The sequence below is a fragment of the Trachemys scripta genome, chromosome 5 (genome assembly GCF_013100865.1).
Source record: "Trachemys scripta elegans isolate TJP31775 chromosome 5, CAS_Tse_1.0, whole genome shotgun sequence".
Taxonomy (NCBI): Eukaryota; Metazoa; Chordata; order Testudines; family Emydidae; genus Trachemys; species Trachemys scripta.
The window spans coordinates 87,376,088-87,398,127 of record NC_048302.1 but is presented as its reverse complement, the minus strand read 5'-3'; the positions used below and the strand labels follow the sequence as shown (position 1 = coordinate 87,398,127).

The 22,040-nt window shown below is 40.3% G+C and overlaps 1 protein-coding gene across 4 annotated transcripts in view; it reads left to right on the top strand.

The window, feature by feature from the left end:
- The window catches only part of CRACD (capping protein inhibiting regulator of actin dynamics), a 221,209-nt gene that overhangs the window by 168,016 nt on the left and 31,153 nt on the right, over window positions 1-22,040 (top strand). For 3 of the 4 annotated variants that reach the window (XM_034772261.1, XM_034772262.1, XM_034772260.1), the window contains 3 exons: window positions 9,657-9,792; window positions 16,036-16,200; window positions 21,100-21,168. In XM_034772261.1, the coding sequence (XP_034628152.1) occupies window positions 9,657-9,792; window positions 16,036-16,200; window positions 21,100-21,168 (370 nt within the window). Of the gene's footprint in view, window positions 1-9,656; window positions 9,793-15,151; window positions 15,422-16,035; window positions 16,201-21,099; window positions 21,169-22,040 lie in introns of those variants that run through there. The other variant, XM_034772263.1, reaches the window with a different exon arrangement.

Here is a 22,040-nt window from a genome sequence, read left to right as displayed (position 1 = left end):
CTTTGCAGGGTTAGCATCTCTGGGATTAGTTCTGCCCTCAGATACACAGGTACAAACTAGGCTTGAAGGCAGAGGCAGATGCATCCATGGAACTGAGAGCAGAACTGGGCCCTAAGTTTACATTATTAAACGTGATTGATGCAAATAACATATTAAACATTTCCCCTCTGCCTGTTCAGCTTGTAAGGACATATTTATGGGTCTGTGAGTGCAATGAAATAACATGCTATGGAAACACTGTTCTGACAGGCAACTATTGCAATGTGTGTAATATTCCCTATTTGACCATAATTTAGAACTAAAGCTCATATACCTGCACTGCATAAGATGATGGGGAAAAAGCTATAAAGGTATAACTCAGAATCAGAATACCTTTTCTTCCCTTACAGTATTGATACATGTCTAGAATTACTAGAAAATACATTTTATCTCTTTTTCATCTCTGCCATCTTGGGGACATTTCTGGGGAAAAGTAGTTGGAGTCAGCCTTCTTACAAAACATTCAGTAATGGGAAACTATCTCACATGCACATGTAACTCTCCTGGGGCATGTTATCATGCAAATGCACTCCAATAGTATGGTGATGGTCACAATATAAGTGGAGGAATAGCTAACTAAATAGGACCCTACTGCAAACTTACACTTGCTTTGTGAATGTAGAGCGTTAAAAATAATCCGATAATACTAATAAATAAGCTGTTGTTCTGTAATGATACTTGTTCATTTCTACTAGCATTTCTAAAAAGAGTAGCAGTCATAAGATTGGCTCAAAAAAAAATCCCACAACACCCCAAACCAACCCCCACATCCACAAAACTCCAAGCAGAGAAGAGCAAAACATTTCCTTTTTTTATCTGTATTTTTTTTTCGCTTCTATCTCTGAACTCCTCAGTGTGGGAATGGGAGATACATTTATAAAACACTAAATGGGCATAATTGGTGGTGTGAGCTTTCTGTACTGTACTATAACAATGCATGGAACTGGAATTTTGTAAGATTGGGGACACAGTATTTCCTTTTGATAAAACTTTTCGTTTTTAAGCACCAAACATTTTTTCCTCCACAAAATAAAACTGAAGATAAGAAAAAAGTGAGAAAGAGTCTGTAAATGATCCAAGATATAGATAATCAAACATATCAGTCTATTATTACACATCGGGACCATTAGGTATACACAACTAGTGTAGGACAGCATTAATCATAGGGATACAGAGCAAAACACCTCTCAAAATCTTCTGACTTTTATCTTGAACAGAATATTATATTTCCTTGGTTAGTAAGTTCATGTCATGGTGCCATTCTGCAATGAACAACTTGTTAAGTGATTTCCAGTTTCTTGGCCACGGCAAAGTTCCTCAACAAAAACTGAATTTGAGACTTGCTTCAGCTCTTCACAAGTTTGAAACCATGCAGCACAAAGCTCTTTTGGTCTACAGGAATATTCCTTCTTAATATTAATGATGGGCTTGTACCAAAATCCTGAATCTGAAAAAGTGCAAAGTTCAGATGTGTTTAAAATCCAAATTGTGATTGCAGTTTCACAGCTGGTCACTCTTCCTCTCTATGGGACCAAATCAAAATCCTGCATCTGAACACCTTTGAACTTTGGGGTGTTCAAAAATCCAGATCCACATTCTGTGGCTTTGGTCCATCTCATAGAATCATAGACTTTAAGGTCAGAAGGGACCATTATGATTATCTAGTCTGACCTCCTGCACAACGCAGGCCACAGAATCTCACCCACCCACTCCTGTATCAAACCTATGTCTGAGCCATTGAGGTTCTCAAATCATGGTTTAAAGACTTCAAGGTGCAGAGAATCTTCCAGCAAGTGACCCAGGCCCCAAGCTGCAGAGGAAAGCGAAAACCCCCCAGGGCCTCTGCCAATCTGCACTGGAGGAAAATTCCTTCCCGACCCCAAATATGGAGATTAGCTAAACCCTGAGCATGTGGGAGAGACTCACCAGCCAGACACCCAGGAAAGAATTCTCTGTAGTAACTCAGATCCCACCCCATCTAACATCCCATCACAGGCCATTGGGCATATTTACCACTAATAGTCAAACACCAATTAATTGCCAAAAGTTAGGCTATCCCATTATACCACCCCCTCCATAAACTTATCAAGCTTAGTCTTGAAGCCAGATATGTCTTTTGCCCCCACTGCTCCCCTGGGAAGGCTGTTCCAGAACTTCACCCTCTGACGGTTAGAAATCTTCATCTAATTTCAAGTCTAAACTTCCTGATGGCCAGTTTATATCCATTTTTTCTTGTGTCCACATTGGTACTGAACTTAAATAATTCCTCTCTCTCCTTGGTATTTATCCCTCTGATACATTTATAGAGCGCAATCATATCTCCCCTCAGCCTTCTTTTGGTTAGGCTAAACAAGCCAAGCCAAGCTTCCAACCTTTACCCAGAACCCAGGGGTATTAAGACAATTCTACAAGAATCATAACATTCCTTTCTTCTCCATTGCTCCAGCAAAAGTCCAGCAATTGTATCTTTACATTTGCTAAATTGTATCCTCAGTTGCATGTGTATGTGCGCCCCATTGAAGAATTTGCCCCCAAGTGTTTAATGCTGCACATTCAAGATGTGAAGGTTCTTTCATATTTGTGTTTCTAGCAACATGAGACTAGTCAGCATAATGCCTACTTTAGTGGAAGGGTCTCCAAAGTTTTAATATAGATGTCCAGTGTTTCTTTAGTAGGCTCTGCTTAGTAAAATACATTTTTAACAGAACCACATAAAAACGTAGAGATGTAAAATAGCTATCAAGTCCATCCCTGCTTAATACAATAACGAATAAAATAAAATAAAAGTTTAATTAGAAATATCTATGTGATTCTAGTTTGAATCTGCCTTTCTGGGAGCTGCCTTTCTGTTTAACTGCTGGATGATTCAAACTATGTACAGTTGAAACAAGTAACTCTAAGATTTTCTCTTAACAAAAGGATTCTCTTATTTGCAGAGGCAGGAGCTATTGATGATATAGTTGTCATTGAATATAAACTAGTCTTTCTTAATATATTTGTGTTGTACACGTCAACTGATCGTCTTTCCCTTTTGATCAGGCCACATACATCATTCACCAAATGTCACAGCCCAACCTGGACACGGTGTATCAAAAATGGAGAAAAATCAGTTTCCTGGGGTGGGTGTGGTGTTTTTTTTTGTTTGTTTGTTTTTTGTTTTTTTTTTTACTATTGTAACAAATTTAGGGTTGTGCTTTTTCCTCCCAACTATCACTTATGTTCGTTTTCTCTAAATGTGGGTACTGAAGAGCTAAACTTTAAGTTCATTAGTGCTTCTGAAAATGATGCAATAAATAGCTCAGGGGCTCACCAGACACTGCTGAGGGGCAGACTTCTTGAGAGGTGATCACAGCACAGACATTTGTCCTGTAACTGGCCCATTAGTTTTGAGGGCTTAAGTGAGACCTAACGGATGGATAGGTCTTGTGCTGGCCCTCTGGAGGGGAGTGAATTTCATCCCTTAATCCTGATTTCTCTTGCAACACACTTGAATTTCTAGTAATGGGCCTCTATCCAGAAAAGACTGCTTGCAAACATCCCATATTATGATATGTACACATGGGAGACTAGCTGTTAGAGAATTTGAATTCAGATTTCCTGAAGTGAAAGTCTAGTACAGTAATTTACTGTTCTACCTTACTCCATGGCCCTTTTCTACTTTTAGGGAACATAATGACAAAAGACCTTTGTTGAAGCCACTGCTTTATGTTAACTGAATTATTTTCTGTTTTCCCATCAGATCTCTAGCAGAACTAGCAGCCTTATTTCTGTAGATTTGGGTGGCGGTGACTTCCAAATCTAAGTCAAATGCAGCTAAATATTGCAGAAATCTCATTATAACATGTGATCCTACATTCTTTCCACTATTCAAGATGGCCAAGATTTCTGCACTATTGAACCCAAACCTTGGTGTCAGTTTGGACTCTAACATCAAAATCCTAGTTTAAACCTAATCCGGATTCAAGCACCACCCACCTGATCCATTTCTAGTTACATTATACCAAATATGTTTCACCTTATTTTACCTTTCATTTTGATACCACTATGTATTTTCTAAAAATAATTTTGTAAAGTATTAGACTAATTGGATGTTTTTAAATTCCATCCAGCTCTCTCAACAGTTGAGAGCTCAAAATGGGCTGTTTCAGCAACCACTAAAAATCTCTTCTTTTTACTTTCAAGTTTTTCTTTCTTGTGAAAATTATATTTTAACAATCATAAGAAATAGAAGCTGAAATATGTGTTTTTAGTTTTACAAAAAACCTCAACATTCCTCTTAGTCACCAAAGGAAAATAATTGCAATGTATTTTCAGAGATCTGAGGACACTGGGTGTGTGGCAATGAGAACCCAAACAAAAGAGAGAGTGAAAGTTAACTTTGTTTTGATCACTAGAAAACTGACTTTGAAAAGCTACGTACTGGAAGTGAAAATGAAACAATATTCCATGCCACTACTGATCTTTGAAGATAACTTGTTTTAAGAATTCTCTAAAAGTGCTTTGTATTTTACTACAGCACATCCATAATTCAGTTAATCCAGTCAGTTTTCCACAAATGAGTTAGATCATGAGTCAATTATTTTCAGTACGAACAGGCTCTGAAGTGTCATCAACTCAATATTACCAACTGAAATGTTAATAAATTGCTGCTATAGCTGACCCAAGTTTTCTGGAGGCGGTATTAGAGTATGGAACAGACTGATGCCTCTAAATGTGGTCAGGATTGTCAAGGTCACAGATTCAACTATAAAAAGCTATTCTGGCATGCCTTTTAGTTGAGGGGAAGGAGGGTTTCTGAAATGTAGTCTATAGACAGGACCGGCTCCAGGCACCAGCTTACCAAGCAGGTGCTTGGGGCGGCCACTTTGGAGAGGGGCGGCACGTCCATCTGTTTGGCGGCAATTCGGCGGACGGTCCCTCAGTCCTGCTCGGAGCGAAGGACCTCCCACCGAATTGCCGCCGCAGATCGCGATCGCAGCTTTTTTGTTTGTTTGTTTGACTGCTTGGGGAGGCCAAAACCCTGGAGCCAGCCCTGTCTATAGAAGCATGTTGAGAGGAGGGTTTGGGTGATGGTGGTTGGTTTTTTTTTTTTTTTTGGTACAATGACTGTTGAGCAAATCTTCATGGACAAGACTAGTAGTGATAGTGAATGAAACACAATTATACCTCTTATACCACATCTTAAAAAATCTAGTCTTTCTGAAGAAAGAACATCATAGGAATAAGGCATGAAAGAAGAACTTTTATAATATGATCTATTGAACATGCAGTTGGAAGGCTTTGAAAAGAACTGTAAGCTGAAAGTGAGTAAAACATAGGCCCTTTCTGTACAGTTTACGTTCACTTATAGAAAATACAGGTGTTCTATATATAGGTGTTCTACCCAAGTAGAAATTTAGGCCAGAACACAGTTTTTAACCTGATTATACCATGGTTGGTCCCGGGGCCAGACAAACCGTATTTAAACCATGCTTAAACTGCAGTTCAGGTATGAAAAGTGGCTTTATAGAAATGGCATTTTGGGGCTCCATGTTGTATTGTGTTCCAGTAATTTGGAGCTTGTTCAGCTTACAAATTAAAAAATAAAATAAAATCTAACCAACAGCCCTTCAAATTCAACCTGAACTCTGAGAATCAGATTGGGCTCTTCCCTTCTCATGTGTCTGCATCTGTAATTGATGATTTTGCAGGCTCCCAAAAAGATCAATGCAAATCATTGTCTTCAAGGAAAGCCTTAAATTAAACTTGTACAAATGTATGGAAGGCTGATGGATTTGCACAGCTGTAACTGAGAGATCAATATTGCTTAATTGTTATCTGATTTGCAGGTAAAGCAAGGACGTATACAAATCCTGATTCTGAAAACAATTCATCACACCCTTTTAGTGCTTGAAATGTTACCATTATCTTTTAATTTGCTGTGTGAATATCCTTAAAATTAACAGGGATGAATTGGGGATAAACGTGACCTGGTTTAATTAAAAATGTGGAGTCTAAAAACTTCTCTCTGGGGAAAAAATGGTGATGGAAAAAAAATGGAGGAGACAGTGCATGTCCCCGGTGGGTGGCTGAGAAACAAAGTCAATGGTCACTGAATGATGCTGCTACTAGAAAAACGTGGGTGGGGGCGGGCCCTTAAAGCACAGTATATGGACTGGGTGATGTGTCCTTAATCCAGCACTCATCTCAATTGACACAAGTAAATACTAAATGAAAATGCCCATTAGCTCTGCTTTGAGCAATACTGTCCACGTTCCCCTTAGCTGCTTCATGTTAGATTTGTGAAAAGGATGGTGGTTTCTGTTCGTAATGTTTCACGTGCACAGTTTTTTTGGTTATGGATTGTGTGAGCCCATAAACTGCCTCCCTGTGTTTCCAGTTCAAACAAGTCCAAATTAGTCATAGGGGAAATTCAGTCAACACTACCAAATTTCTCTGGGTTTCATATCAAAAACATTTTGCATCACGTGGCTTCAGAAGTTGGCCCAACTGGGTCCAGACTTTTTCTAGAGCAGAGGTTCTCAAATTGTGGTCCATGGGACCATTTGGTGGTGGTCTGTAGAAAGACACCAGGTGCTAGTTTCCTGAGGATCTCTAGGGAAGTGTGGTTCTGCAGCACTCTCTTGTTCCTTAATGATGCAATATCAGACATTCAAAGAAGGGTTGGATTTGTTTTTTAAAAAGATTTTTTTAATAGAATCTCTGCTACAGATTCCTAAACAGGGATGCATGTAACTTTATTAGGTAAACAGGGGAAGGCCATGGAATTATTTTATCTATAATAGGTGAATGGCATAAATGAACTGTTGTATTTGTTTTCTTGGTAAAAGTGTTATGAAATATTGAACTGCTCTACATTTGATTATTTCAAATGCAATGTGCTGTTCAAATATTAATTTTAATAAAAATATGAGTTGCTTCAGTTTTGATTTGTCTACATGGGGGGAAACGGTTTAATGAGTTGGGCTCCCCTGCCCCCCCAAAAAGTTTTATTAATGATTTATTGGGTTTTAAAAGAATCTGTGTATATATATATATATATATATATATATATATATATTTAAACCCCTTTGCACTTTGCCTGTAAGAAATTTTAATATAACATCTGATATGAACAGAAAATGTAGTGGTAGTTGGTTATTAGTAAATCTTTATTTTAATTTTTAAAATATAAGGATTGTGCCCATGGAGTTAAGCAATGATATTAGGCTACTTTAAATACATTCCCAGCAAACTTTCTCAACAGCTGAATATGACTATTTTGAAAACTTAAAAACCATTACGAAGCAGGGGGGAGGGAGGTGGGAGCAACTCATTTAATATTTTATATTGTACAATGTAAAGGGTTTTGTATTTGTGTTTTACTCTAGAAACACCAGGACTGTCAATTCTGGTTTTCCCTGGTTTTCCTGGAAGACTTGTTGAAGTTTTCAGAATATGCATATTTTTTTGCCTTCACATCTTAATTCGAAGGAACAGGATGATTGAATATTTTAACAAAAACATCTTTTCTCCAAAATGTCAATTCCTTTTTGAAGTTTTAAACAGTCAGGCTATTTTTCCACACTTGGTTCTTATGATATCTTTATTTTACTAGTTCTCCACTTGCCATAAAATATTCCAAACTAGTCATGGTATGAATTTCTAATATAAAAAAAATTCTTTAAAAACTCACGTTTTCTTTATGCATTGTAAAGAAGCAAATAAGGACACTTTTGTTAATCCCCTTTCTTGTGGATTGAGGAGACACAGAATTAACTTGTTAGCAACATGATGTTCCCTTGGATACCATCTCTATGTAAATCCACATGTTTCTGTGGTATTTAGCAGTGACATAAGAGAGTCTTCCAGTATATATTACTAATCCAAGTGGCATGGAATTGTATAGAAGCTGCTACCCTCTAGAACAGGCATTTGGTGACTTAGCAAGTGATGGTATCATCTTTTGTATCAAAGCAATCCTACGTTCATGCTGATATGTAAGAGGCTTCTGGCCATTCAGACAATTGACTTCAGCAGTGCAGTTCTTTAGAAGTAGGCAAGTAGAGTGCATTGGCTTCCTCTCTCTGTGTTACAGTAAGTGATGTCTTCATGTGAGGCTAACTTTTCTCATTGTATACAATTCTAGTTACCAAGTTGCTACATGAAGGCAGGCTTTTTAAATATGCTGTTTGCTCTGTGGCTGCAGTGTACCTGTCAGAGGGAAATAAGAAATTGGCATAATGTTCTCTATCACCGTTCACATCCATCATCATCATAAAACTTAGAGTGTACCCTTATAGCAATGTTCACATTCAGTGTTTTTCATGAACATTAATTTAACTTCTCAACATTCCTGTATTATCCCAAGTTTATAGATGGAAAAAACTAAAGTAAAGAGGCTAAGTGATTTTCCCAAGAACACAGAAGCAATCCTCATCAGAGCCAGGATTAGAATTAAGGACCACCTAATTTCTAGTTCCCTGTTGAAATCACTAGACCTCTCTCTCTTGATCGTGTAATAATCCACCTTACTCCTCCATTCCTGGATCCTGCCTTGAGATAGAATTTGGAGTTTGCAATGTCCATGAAACATTCGTAACTGGTCAATGAGATCGCTCAGTTAGATGAATGATCCAGCAGCCAGAGGTTGGGGACAAGTTGGCAGTTTTGCATGAAGATTGGCTTTGATTATGCTATGGGTGGGTTCACTTCCCCTGAATTTTGCTTCAAGTTTCTGGTTCAGGCAAATGAAAAACTCAAAGTAAAACTCAATTGATACCACCATGGTTCACCTGGTTTTGCATTTAACCTCACTCTTGCCCAACAAAACAAAACAAAACAAAAAAAAAACAAAACCCCTGCAGGTTTTGTGTGGTTTTATGTGAAATTCTAAATTAATACTATGCCCAGACTTCCTTGAGAACCTGGAAACTTTTTGATAAATGTAACAAAACCAGGTGAGTTTCATAAGGTTAGAGTTTTTATTATGAGCATGTGGCCTGTCTCCAATTTCAACAGGTCTCTTTGGAAATAAAAGCTACTTGTGTGCAAAAATCTATCTTATGGACCACCCCATTTCAGACTAGGGCAGGAAGAATGTTCAAGTATGAATTATTTTTCCTTTCAATTAAAACTGCTTGTGCTTTACAAAATATTACTAATCACTTCTGATAAAGTTAATTTCTTTCTTTTAGGGTCAGTGTGTATACATGAGGAAAAAACGTCCCCGTTTTATTTCTTGGTCTTTTCCTCTTGACCAAATGGTTCATGTGACAATGTTCAATATACAAAGAAATATCATTAAGTAGCATTTAATATATAGTATAGAATGTGTGTATTTAAAAAAATCAAATCAATAAAATCCTACCAAAACAACCACTCTACTCTGCACACAGTTCTCCCTCTGGGCAGTGGGTGAGAGAGAATGAACCATATGTGACAGATGTCAGACCTGTTGCTTAATGCACTACTGCAGGGCACTCAGATACTACAGTGATGAGGACAGTATAAATATCTAGGTAGAAGAGAACAGAGAAAAGGATATAGGCCAGTGGAGTTACTGTAAGAATAAACTGCAGGAATCATTTGGGGTATCTTTATAAAATTAAGTACTGTGTATATGAATTGCATTTCAGGTCCTCCAACTATACTATGGGCACTCGAGCCTTTTCCCATGACAGTATTTTTATACCTGATGGGCAAGCAGAGTGTGAGCAGGCAGTCCAAGCAATGTCACAGGACAAAATCCTAGGCAAAGTCAAAACCCTTCAGGTAAGAAGGAACAAGCATGTGACTATGCAGGTGTAAATGTTTTTTTAAAAAAATGTTATTTTCATCATGTGCCATAGCATGCTAAGCTTGTAAGAAGACTGGTCGCTTCCCTGAAGAACTTAGGGGCAGATCCTCAGCTGCTGTAAATTGGCATAGCTGCAGTGGAGCTATGATAATTTACACCATCTGAGGATCTGTCTTTACAACCTCTGGCCCCAATGCTGTAAGTAAATACGTGCACCCTGCATCCATGTGGTGCAGCATTAAAGTGTACAGGGCGGGACGGGACTCCATGTGGATGTATGCATTGACACACACACACACACCCTGGACCAGCCTGCGGAGTCAGGGCCTAAGTAAACAAGAGGAGGATAACGGAATACAACTCAAAGATTTCCTTTGTGTTTTTTGTTTTCCTCTTTTGCCCTTACATATTTCCCCATTAATTTTTGTTAGTCCTTGCCTTTTAGTCACTTAACTCATGTCCATCGGTTTCTTGATTCAGTTTGTTTGTATACTTTCCCATTGTTTTTCAAATGCATTCGACTTTTTGCAGGATATAGAAATAGTCAATCCCCAAAGGTCTTACTTTTTATTTGCCTTCCATTTTTGTCCATGGGGTTCTAAATGCATACAAAACAAGGCTCTTGAGGAACCTTGCTACTGCTCTTTCGCCAGTCCACCTGCATTTCAGATGCATTCAGTTCTTCAAAATAGATGAATACGTAAATGGCTTCCTTCTTAAATAAAACCATACCCTGCTGTTAAGAAATTACTTACCAGCCCCCCTTTCATGCCTGTCTTCCGTGATTCCCATCTCATTAATGCACTAATTAATTTTGTGCTCTGTAATATACTTGAAAGATTCTCTCCGTATTCCTAATTGGACTTTGGAAGAGCTGAAGTAGAGCTACCTTTCAAAAATTCATCTGTTTTTACAGTGGGCACAGGACATGCTGGGGCAGGACTTTGAGAGCTTATCAATGCTGTGTAACTGCCCACTCACAGGGGCTGAATTGGAGGTTGGGGGGAAATTAATTGTATTCCTCTAACTTCTGCTCACAAACCACACTGTGCCCACTTGAGATGCCAAAATGAGATACCAGACAAGATAATAGCTGGAAAGTTCTTCAGGGTCAAGTAACTGGCTTCTTTTGGACTTTTTCATGTTTCAAGGAGTTGATAGGTGTGCTTCAGGAAGCATTAACAATTCCCATTAATAGTGGGTATACTTTTTCTTCACTGGCTTTCACCAGCCAGGAGAGGCATGGATCTCTTATTGTTAATTCAAAATACATTGTTGCATTGAGAAAAGAATAGACATCAAAAGCAATGCATGATGATACTTACCAATGGCAGGTAGCGTTTAGAATTAGGTGACCAGAAAACATAGCGATACAGGAAATTTGGAATCATTCTAAACATATCTCAGGGGACTATTATATATACAGCCTTTCAGATTCTGCCTTTGGTTCAACAGGAAAATACCATAAACTAGTAAAGAGAACATAATCTTTTCCTTGTCTGCATCTCACTTTCAGATGACAAAGTAATAGTGAGCTGTTTGTGATTTTGACATTTAGTGCTCAACATCAGCTCTTGGAGATTAAAACGTTGAAAGAAAATTGGCCAGGGGAAAGTTATTAATGGAGTTTATTTGGTTAAAATAAATGTATTTAAAAATGCTAGGAGTAACTACAGAAAAGTTTTGTGCCCTGAGGAAGCCAACTCCATGCAAAAATGTGGGCATTTGTAGATTTTCAGCCTTCAAACTAATTTTTGTAAATCTGAGTGAATAAATCTTTGATCTTGGGAGTAATTTTGAAAACTGCATCTGAACCACAAAGCACAAATGTTCTACCTCCTGGGAATCTCAATAAAATAATTTTTAAAACCTCATACATATGGATAGGCATTTTCTTACAGCACAGTTCTCAAACATTTCAGATTACAATACAATTCTTTAATCTGAACAAATAAGATACAGTTTCTCTTTTATTGCACATACCATTCTCTACAATAGCTCTATTCATAGGCATCCACCAATGTTCACAGCAGTTTGTACATGTGAAATGTCATAATATGTGCAGAACAAGGCACCCCATCCATCTGTCTATTCCTCAACACTGGAATTTGTATATAAACGGGCACATTTTGTAAGCAATAGATCCAGAGAGACAGCCGGCACATTTTCTCACTGAGAGCCAGATTCTGATACCCTTACTCACATTGAATACCTCACTCTGAGAGTCGTCCCACTGGCTCCAATGGGGCTACTCAGAGCAAGACAACTATCTATTGTATAAGGGTATTGGAGTCTGGCCCTAAATTAAGGGTTCATTTTTAATTTAAGAAAGAAATTACTAAATTAATATTTAGGTTCTGATTCAGTTTCCACTAAAATCAGCGAGAGTTGAGGGCACTCAGCAATTTACTGGATCATACCCTCACAGGGCCATTGTTTTGTTCTCCATGTGGAATTCCTGTTTAATCTCCAGTGAGGGTGTGTAAATCCAAGGTAGAATGCAGACCTAGAGAAGGAAAAGTCTGAAAAGACTGGCATCAACTGACTCCTCTTAAAAGGAGTTTTTCTATTGACTTCAGTGGGACCAAATTTCCTTCTGAGTATCTAAGCAGGTGTGACTTTCTGCCATTATCTCGGTCCATTTAACCACACAAGTTATGTTTGATCATCCACTATCTGGATGCAGGTGGGCAGCAATACCTGTGCATACCTGAGTGAGGAGGTGGAGGAACATCAATCCTAGTTCATCAACTTGGTGATAGAGAAATTCTCTCTTTCACATGCCCCCCCCCCCCCCCACCAATTGGTTTGGCACTATGGGACGTTAATGGCTTCAGTTAATTTGGCTAAGATTTAGACAAGAATGCAAACTTCTGGATGGTTATGTGAATTGAGATTGACCTGAAATCCTTTGAGGTTTACCAATCCTCTCAAAAACTGTGTTTCCGTGCCAAGTTCTCACCTTATCATTCTATTGATTCAGAGTTGAAATCATGTCTTTGCTTTACATAATTGCTGCTATAACCTACATTGTGTCTATCTTAAATTCAGAGAGGTAAATTCAGGGCAGAGGTCTGTGCTTGTAATTGACATTCACATGAAGGGAAGTTACATACTTGAATCCCTGCTATAAGCATTCCTTTGTGGAGATTTTCACAGTGATAGGGCGGTCCTCTTTGGAGAATTTCCTGTCCTTGAAAGAGAGTAAGAAAATTACCACATAGTCTTATCTCTCTTCACTGGATGTGGTTCCTGTAAATATTCAGAAAGAAAATCAAATACTAAAGTGTCCTCTTTCCTATTCATTACTTCTTCTAAATCTCATGCTAAAAATACGTTCTCTTTCAAACATTTGATTCTTTTAGGCATACATAACAGAAATTAATTTCTGTACATTAAAGGGGGATCTTATTCTGTGATCTCTGTGTAAGCCGAAGTCATTACTACTGAAAAGCACCAGGCAGAGGCTCTGTCTCTAGACAGCCATAAAATGCTCCTTGTTTTGTTAACTTTATCCTTGGTGCAATTCAAGATTACTTTATTTATAGTATCAGGGAGTAGCCATGTTAGTCTGTATCCAGAAAAACAACAAGGAGTCCAGTGGCACCTTTAAAGACTAACCGATTTATTTGGGCATAAGCTTTCGTGGGTAAAAAACCACTTCTTCAGATGCATGGAGTGAAAATTACAGATGCAGGCATTATATACTGACACATGAAGAGAAGGGAGTACCTCACAAGTGGAGAACCAGTACTGACTGGGCCAGTTCAATCAGGGTGGATGTAGTCCACTCCCAATAATTGATGAGGAGGTGTCAATTCCAGGAGAGACAAAGAGGAGATTTTGGAATTAATTGATAAGCTTAACAGTAACAAGTCACTGGGACCAGATGGATTTCACCCAATGTGAAGTTGCAGAACTATTAACTATGGTTTGTAACCTGTCCTTTAAATCGGCTTCTGCACACAGTGACTGGAAGATAGCTAATGTAATGCCAATAATTTAAAAGGGCTCTAGAGGTGATCCCGGCAATTACAGACTGGTAAGTCTAACGTCAGTACCGGGCACATTAGTTGAAACAATAGTACAGAATAAAATTGTCAGACACATAGAAGAATATAAATTGTTGGGCAAAAGTCCACATGGTTTCTCTAAAGGGAAATCGTGTCTTACTAATCTATTAGAGTTCTTTGAAGGAGTCAACAAACATGTGGACAAGGGGGATCCAGTGGACATAGTGTACTTAGATTTCCAGAAAGCCTTTTACAAGGTCCCTCACCAAAGACTTTTACGTAAATTAAGTTGTCATGGGATAAAAGGGAAGGTCCTTTCATGGATTGAGAACTGGTTAAAGGACAGGGAACAAAGGGTAGGAATAAATGGTAAATTCTCCGAATGAAGAGGGGTAACTAGTGGTGTTCCCCAAGGGTCAGTCCTAGGACCAATCCTATTCAACTTATTCATAAATTATCTGGAGAAAGGGATAAAAAGTGAGGTGGCAAAGTTCGCAGACGATACTAAACTGCTCAAGATAGTTAAGACCAAAGAAGACTGTGAAGAACTTCAAAAAGATCTCACAAAACTAAGTGATTGGGCAACAAAATGGCAAATGAAATTTAATGTGGATAAATGTAAAGTAATGCACATTGGAAGAAATAACCCCAACTATACATACAATATGATGGGGGCTAATTTAGCTACAACGAATCAGGAAAAAGATCTTGGAGTCATTGTGGATAGTTCTCTGAAGACGTCCACGTAGTGTGTAGAGGCGGTCAAAAAGCAAACAGGATGTTAGGAATCATTAAAAAGGGGATAGAGAATAAGACGGAGAATATATTATTGCCCTTATATAAATCGATGGTACGCCCACATCTCGAATACTGTGTACAGATGTGGTCTCCTCATCTCAAAAAAGATATACTGGCACTAGAAAAGATTCAGAGAAGGGCAACTAAAAAGATTAGGGGTTTGGAACGGGACCGATATGAGGAGAGAGTAAAGAGGCTAGGACTTTTCAGCTTGGAAAAGAGGAGACTAAGGTGGGATATGATAGAGGTATATAAAATCATGAGTGATGCGGAGAAAGTGGATAAGGAAAAGTTATTTACTTATTCCCATAATACAAGAACTATAAAGGAATAAATGGACACAAATCGGACATCAGGAATGGTAACATACAAAAGCCAGTAGAAGAACACTTCAATCTTCCTGCATCTGTAATTTTCATTCCATGCATCTGAAGAAGTAGTTTTTTACCCAGAAAAGCTTATGCCCAAATAAATCTGTTATTCTCTAAGGTGCCACCACACTCCTCATTGTTTTTATTTATAGTATTTCAGAGAGAAGATTTTAAATCATCCCTGGAAAAGAAACAGGATTCAATGAAAGAAAAACGGGAAATGGAAAAGTTGAATGATGGAAAAGCTACAAAACTCACATTTTCTGTTGACCTACCAGTATGTGTTATAGTTCTGCTTCAGCAGAGCCTCTCTGTGGGATTTCTGTGCTCTCTTGTACACCAATAGCCTTGTGGCATGGCAGAAGGGGATCTGCAGTGGGAATACATCTGGTCAAGATTTGCAGAAGTGACTAATGACTTTGGTAATTTAATTTTTGGGAGCTCAACCTGAGATACCTTAAAGGGGCCTGATTTTTTCAGAGGCTAGATGCCCTGCATTCTCTAAAAATCAGGTTCCTTTAATGTGCAGTATTGCTAATCCTCAAACATTTAAAAATCATGTCTGGTCCCCATAATTGTGAGGGTTTTTTTAAAATAATAAATGTAGGGTTCTTTTTATGGCCTTCTGGGTTGTTACCTTTGAGGATACAGTGGGTCATGAATTCAAGATTTTCTCTGCAACCATAAAGCCTAGAAATATACCTTTTTGTTTTTGTTTTAATGAAAGCTTGATTTTGATGTGTCCACATGACTCCAGAAAACACCAGTATTATGAAAGTCATAATAAAATAGCAAGAGTCTTTGTTAACTCTTGTCCTCCTCAATCAAGAGTTACTGCTGATAATTATGCTTCCTTTTCTCTGCCTTGTTGCAGTAGATATTGAATCTGGAGTTAGTTCGCTTCTTAGCCCTGGTAATCAGCCTGTGTATTTCAAATTGTTTGCAGACTATGCAGATTCCATGGGGAGAGATGGCATGTGCAGTAGAGTCGACTTATTTCATTTGTGATATAAATACATTTTTTCTTGTTTTTCAGCAACAGTTGTCCAAGACTATTAAATTTGGACAACCACCACAAATGACAATTTCTGAGAGGACAATGGAGGAGGCAAATGCTAGTTTAGAAGAGGACTTATTACTCAGTAGCCCAATGGAGATTGAGACTCAACAGGACACAGTGCTCTCGGACAGTGATAATAAAGTAAGCATTTTAAATGGACATATTCACTACATCACACTGTTATTGAAAGCACAGAACTCACTGGGGCATAGATGCCATGTCCAGTAAGCCAGAGCAGCAGGCTTTTTATGCGTGGACACACAGATTTAGTAGGACCTTTCAAATTCTGCGCCCTAGACTAATGACAAGTATATGCACTGGGAGTGATGTACTTGGAGTCCTGGAAGGGAGGCCGTGATATTAACTGTTCTAAAGGCCCACAGCTGACTTCCCACAGAGCAGGTGTCAAACATAGCATCTTTCTAAAGGTCAGGAAAAGGCTACTGAGAGACAAAGAATACTGGATTTCACAGCGTGGGGGAGTTGTGTACAGGTGATGCATAGCAGCCTACAGAGAAAATTCTGTGTGAGAGGGATTGGAGCCTAAACCAGTTTGCCTATGGCAGACTGAGACTAGAACCCAGGCATACTGGCTGTCTAATGCTCAAACCACTGTACCTCCCAAGCCTCTGACATACCGGGCATATTGGGTAGTCTACGGGTACGTTGACACAGCAGCTAGGCATGTGCTTCCCAGCACAGGTAGACTGACGCACACTAGGGGCTTGTCTACATTTAAAACATCATTGCAGCTTTTCCACTGTAGTGCTTCAGCGTAGACTTTACCTATGCTGACAGGAGGGGTTCTCCCATCGGTATCGGCCAGTGGTCACCAACTGGTAGATCGTGATCGACTGGTCGATCCTGGAGCCTCTGACAGTCGATCACGATCTCCGGCTGCTAAAAGTCCGGCAGTGCCGCAGGGCTAAGGCAGACTCCCTACCTGCCCTGACCCTGCACTGCTCCTGGAAGTGATCAGCACGTCCCTGTAACCCCTGGGGGGCGTGTCTGCACATGCTGCTCCTGCTTGCAGGCACCGCCCCTCAGCTTCCATTGGCCGGGAACAGGAGCTGCGTGGGCGATGCCTGCAGGGAGGGGCAGTGCACAGAGCCATGGGCCCACTCCCGGGGCCACAGAGACGTACTGGCCGCTTCCAGGAGTGGTATAGGCCCAGGGCAGGCAGGGAACTGGGAGTCACCCGAGGTAAGCACCACCCAGCAGGAGCCTGCACCCAAACCCCCTTCCTCAGTCCCCTCCCGGAGACAGCACCCTGAACTCCCTCCCGCACCCCAGCCCTGATCCCCTCCTGCACTCCAACGCCCTGCCCCAGCCCCTTCCCAGAGCCTGCACCCCAAACCCCATCCTGCACCCAAACCTCCTGCCCCAGCCCTGAGCCCCCTCATGGAGCCAGCACCCCGTACCCTCTCCCGCACTCCACCCCCCTGACCCAGCCCTGAGCATCCCCTCCTGCATCCCAACACTCTGCCCCAGCCTGGAGCCCCCTCCTGCACCCAAACTCCCTCCCAGAGCTTGCATCCCTCATCCCCTCCTGCATCCCAACCCCCTGCCCCAGGCTCAGCCCAGAACCCCCTCCCACACTCTGAACCTCTCGGCTGCACCCCAACTCCCTGCCCCAGCCCGGTGAAAGTGAGTGCGGGTGGGGAGAGTGAGCGACGGAGGGAGGCGGGATGGAGTGAGTCGGGCGGGGCCTCGGGGAAGGGGTGGGGTAGATCCTGGGTTGCACTTAAATTCAAAAAGTGATCTTGTGCGTAAAAAGGTTGGAGACCACTGTTATAAGTTACCACCTCCCTGAGGAGCGGTAGATATTCCATGGCAGAATTCTTCCATCAACCTAGCACTGTCTATACAGGGATTTAGGTCAACTTAATGACAGTGTGGATTTTTCATACCCCAGAGCGACACTGCTATGCTGAACTAATTTTCTAGTGTAGACCAGGCCAAGTTCTGCTGAGCTAACACGCTGAAAATAGCAGCGTGGCTGCAGCCACGCAGGCAGTAGCTTGGGCTAGCCACTTGCATACAAACCTGCCTGAGCCCCAGGTACGTATTCGGGTAGCTATCCCGAGCTACCACTTGTGTTTCTGCAGCCATGCCGCTATTTTTAGCATACTAGCTGAAGCAGACAATATCTACGCTGGGAAACAGGCTCCCAGCTGCTGTGTAGACATACCCTCTGGGCAGAAGGAAAGCATCTGTTCCCACCTGAGCATTTATCAATTGTGTTTTTTCTGTATATTTAAAACTGTAAATTCCTGAGAGCAGGGACATAATTTCCCTATGTATTTGGAAAGCACTGTATCTATCCATTTAAAAAAAAATATGATGCTATTAATGGAGAAAATGGCAAATACTGCAGCCCTCCTTCACTACACAAATCCTCAACAAACAGTAGCACTTCCAAATGAACTAGCACCTTTCTCTGTCAACTTCGAGCACACTGAGTGACATTTGGATCCCTTGCACAATGCCCTAGCAAAGGAGCTTTGTGCAGTGGGTGGCTGAGGAACATGGAATCTCTTCCCACTAATTCACAGTGGGATGTAGAGTCCCAATCTGTCCACAAAGCCCTCACCTCACCCCCCCACACACTATTGTGGAGTTAAGCTCTGCACTCTGAAGTGCGTTCTGGAGTCCCCTTAATTGAGTTCTCAGATTCTTGGCTCTCCTGTGCAGCAGAAATGTATTGTTTCCACTGTATTTGTACCCTCCAGGGCTGCACAGGAAGTAGGGTTTGTGTGTCTCTCAATATTTTCCTATCTGACCCATGGGTTCCCTGCAAGAAGATTTGGCTGTCCATCTCCCATCCTACATCCCTACCCTTGCAGTAGGATGTTTGAATAAAGTTTGAGGGCCAGATTGTGTTTTTAAGTCACAGCCCTTGCTGGAGGGAGGTTCAGAGGAACTATGTTGCAGCCCGAGGAGGGATTTGGGTTGGCTCAACCAGAATTCTTCCCAAGGCTTCTCAGGGAGAGCATGCCAGAGCTGCAGTGGGTACACATACTCTACCACTGGTTGGCTTGGTACCACATTTCACCAGCTTTCAGTTGTTGCCATGCCCTTACACAGAGCCATTTGGAGGAGAAGCCATACTACACTCCCCCAAATGTGCACATGCCCAGAGCCAGGTTCCACCAAATTCCTCAACATTTGCTGATTTTCCTTTTCTCCTTCATTCGGCACTCCCTGTTCACCTTCAGTACAGTTACTGAATCATATAGAGCAAACTCTGCCTGGGAAAGGATTTCCAAAGAACTCACATCTTTTTATCTGTTTGTGTGTGTGTGTGCACGCACTATTTAACAAGTACATCTACTCACTTGAAGCTTTACAGCGCTTGATATAAAAATATTTTGGATTTTTCACACCTTGTGTGGTGTAGTTATGCCGACCTAATTTTCTAGTGTAGTTCAAGCCTTTGTATCTTCTCTGTGCTTCCATTTGTACACAGGGAATAAGAAGGCATATGCATCTTTGTACAGCACTTGGAAAGCTACAGATTAGAAATGCTAAGTATTGTTGGTGCTGTATTTCTTATATTCCATGTGGTTTTTCATTATTATTGTATAGGTAAATTGGATTAATGGCTTCAGTTCTCAATTTGATTTGGCATGGGTTTGAAATGCTAATTTTGAGGATATATACTAATATCTGCTAATGAGTCATAAAAGGAGAATCACAAAGTATACATAAAATATGTCAGAATTGAAAAACATAGGATTAAAAATCAAGCCAGTCATTTTATATCAAAGATACAAATAGGCTATAATTCATATCACAGAAAGCTTCACAAGCTCCTAGCTAAAAGGAATCACTTAAATGTGCTCTATAATGCATAAACATAAGAGCAATTATAAAAAGACTGTTAAGTTAATGCCCTTAAATGATACAGTAATACCAAATTTAGGGTCCCAGTACTTTCCCATGCAGAGAACACCCTGCACCCAGGGTTTGCTTTTGGGGGGCAGGGCATAGGGGAGTGTTGCCTCCATGACATGGTGTCCAATTAATTCCCTCTTGGCCCCACTGAGGGCACAAGGAGGGGGATTGGGAAGGGGATGAAGGTCAAGTTGCACTGAATAATTTTCCCCACCAAAGCAAAGCAAGCTGGTCTGTGGCTAAGGCATTGGACTAGAATGCAGCAGACCAGGGTTCTGTTCCTGCCTTAGCTACTGACCTTGGGGAAAGTATTTTGCCTCAGTTTTCTCTTACCCTTTGTGTGCCTTGTCTAGTTAGATGGTAAACTCTTTGGGACAGGGACTGTCTCTTACCGCATGTGTGTACAGCACAATCTTGGTTAGGGCCTCTAGGTGCTATACTAGTACAAATGGTTAATAATGAAGTTCCTCCTCCAGGGCTTAGAATCCACTCCCATAAGATGGGTTCTGATGGCAGATAGCGTTTAGGAGAGCCGTGGACAGCACTACTCTTGCAGCACTAATGAACCCTTACGGATGGAACTAAAAAGTCAAAGGGGCCTGCCTTTCTGTGGATCCCATTTGGCTCCAGAGGAAAGGAGTTCACAGGAAGCATTGGGTGAAATGCAATATTTCCACTCCCCTATGTAGATAATTTCTGCCTAAGAGAGGATGGGACTTTTAATTCCATTTTATCTGGTCCATGCTTCAATCAAACTAATACACTGATTCTAAATATGACAAAATGTATTCAAAACTGCTAGAAATCATGGTAGGTCGCATTTTGCTTTGGTGTTTAGCACTAGATAATTAGGTTTAAGAATAAGTGTGAACTCTTATCATTTAGCCTGTGTAGCCTGTTGGCTCTGATATCTACAGACTCTTCTTTATAGAGAGCTACAAGATTATAAAAGTGTAGAAGAGAAAACCGTGTTACACCAGGAAGCAGAACTGTGCATCTGTCAAACCTGTAGTGCTAGTGGGGATGGAGGAAAAGTCCTAATAGGCCTTTTCACTCTCACTTTGTGATTGCACTAGATCTTTTAATCATGTTTATTAAATCCTTTACATTCTAATATCTAGGTGTGCTAATCTTATTTTCTAGTTAAGTGACACGCCGGATTCATTAAGCCCTATGCGTGTGCCTGGGACAGGACATGAAGTAGAGAAGAAGGTAACAAAACATGAATAGTTAATTGAAGTTGTATCAAATCCTTTTCTGTTTTAATTACTTTTTCCTCCTTTGTTTTAATTTATTTTTTTAGAAAACCACCAGTTATTTTATTGCAGTATTCAGGTTTATTGTCCCAAATTCATCCAAAACTGCAGTGACACTGTACAATTCTCATGTACTGCATTTGAGGAGACACTGGTAAATGAGTAGTGACTGAAGCTGGGAAGTCTGTTTCTATGGTAATAGATGATGACAGAAAACTGAACATAGCTCCATTCATCTGCTCTTCAAACATTTGAATTATTGCAGAGCCATCATTTTCATAAGTACTTTTACTACTTTATTATGCCTACATATCATTTAATAAGGCTATGCAAAACATTTCAAGATCTTTAAACAACTGATTCTCTGATAAACCTGTGTTTAACCTTTGTGGATTTCAGAGCTGTCTTGAAAAAAAGATACTAATTTTTCCTCTGTAGAAGACTTCCCCTCCCTTTCTGAGTTCACACCAATTGCAAATCTAACAGTGGTAGCTAAATGGACTATGTGGGGAGACTTTTGATTTTTGTCACCTCTTAAAGGTTAGTTTCTTGTGTACTCACTTGTAATTTTCCCAATATAACAGCATTTGCTGTTGCAAGACCTATAGTAGATACAATAAGATTCATCTGCCAGGGCTTCAGCCAAGCATTGTAAGGTTTTTTTCTTTTTGCAGGGTGCAAAGTGTTTTCAGTATGGCTGGAAATAGTCCCAGTCCTGCAAACGCTTACTCATATGTACAACCTTATTCATGAAAATAATCCTGTTGTGTTTAATGACAGCTGCCTACATGAGTGAAGTTACACTCATGCATAAGTATTTTCAGTATC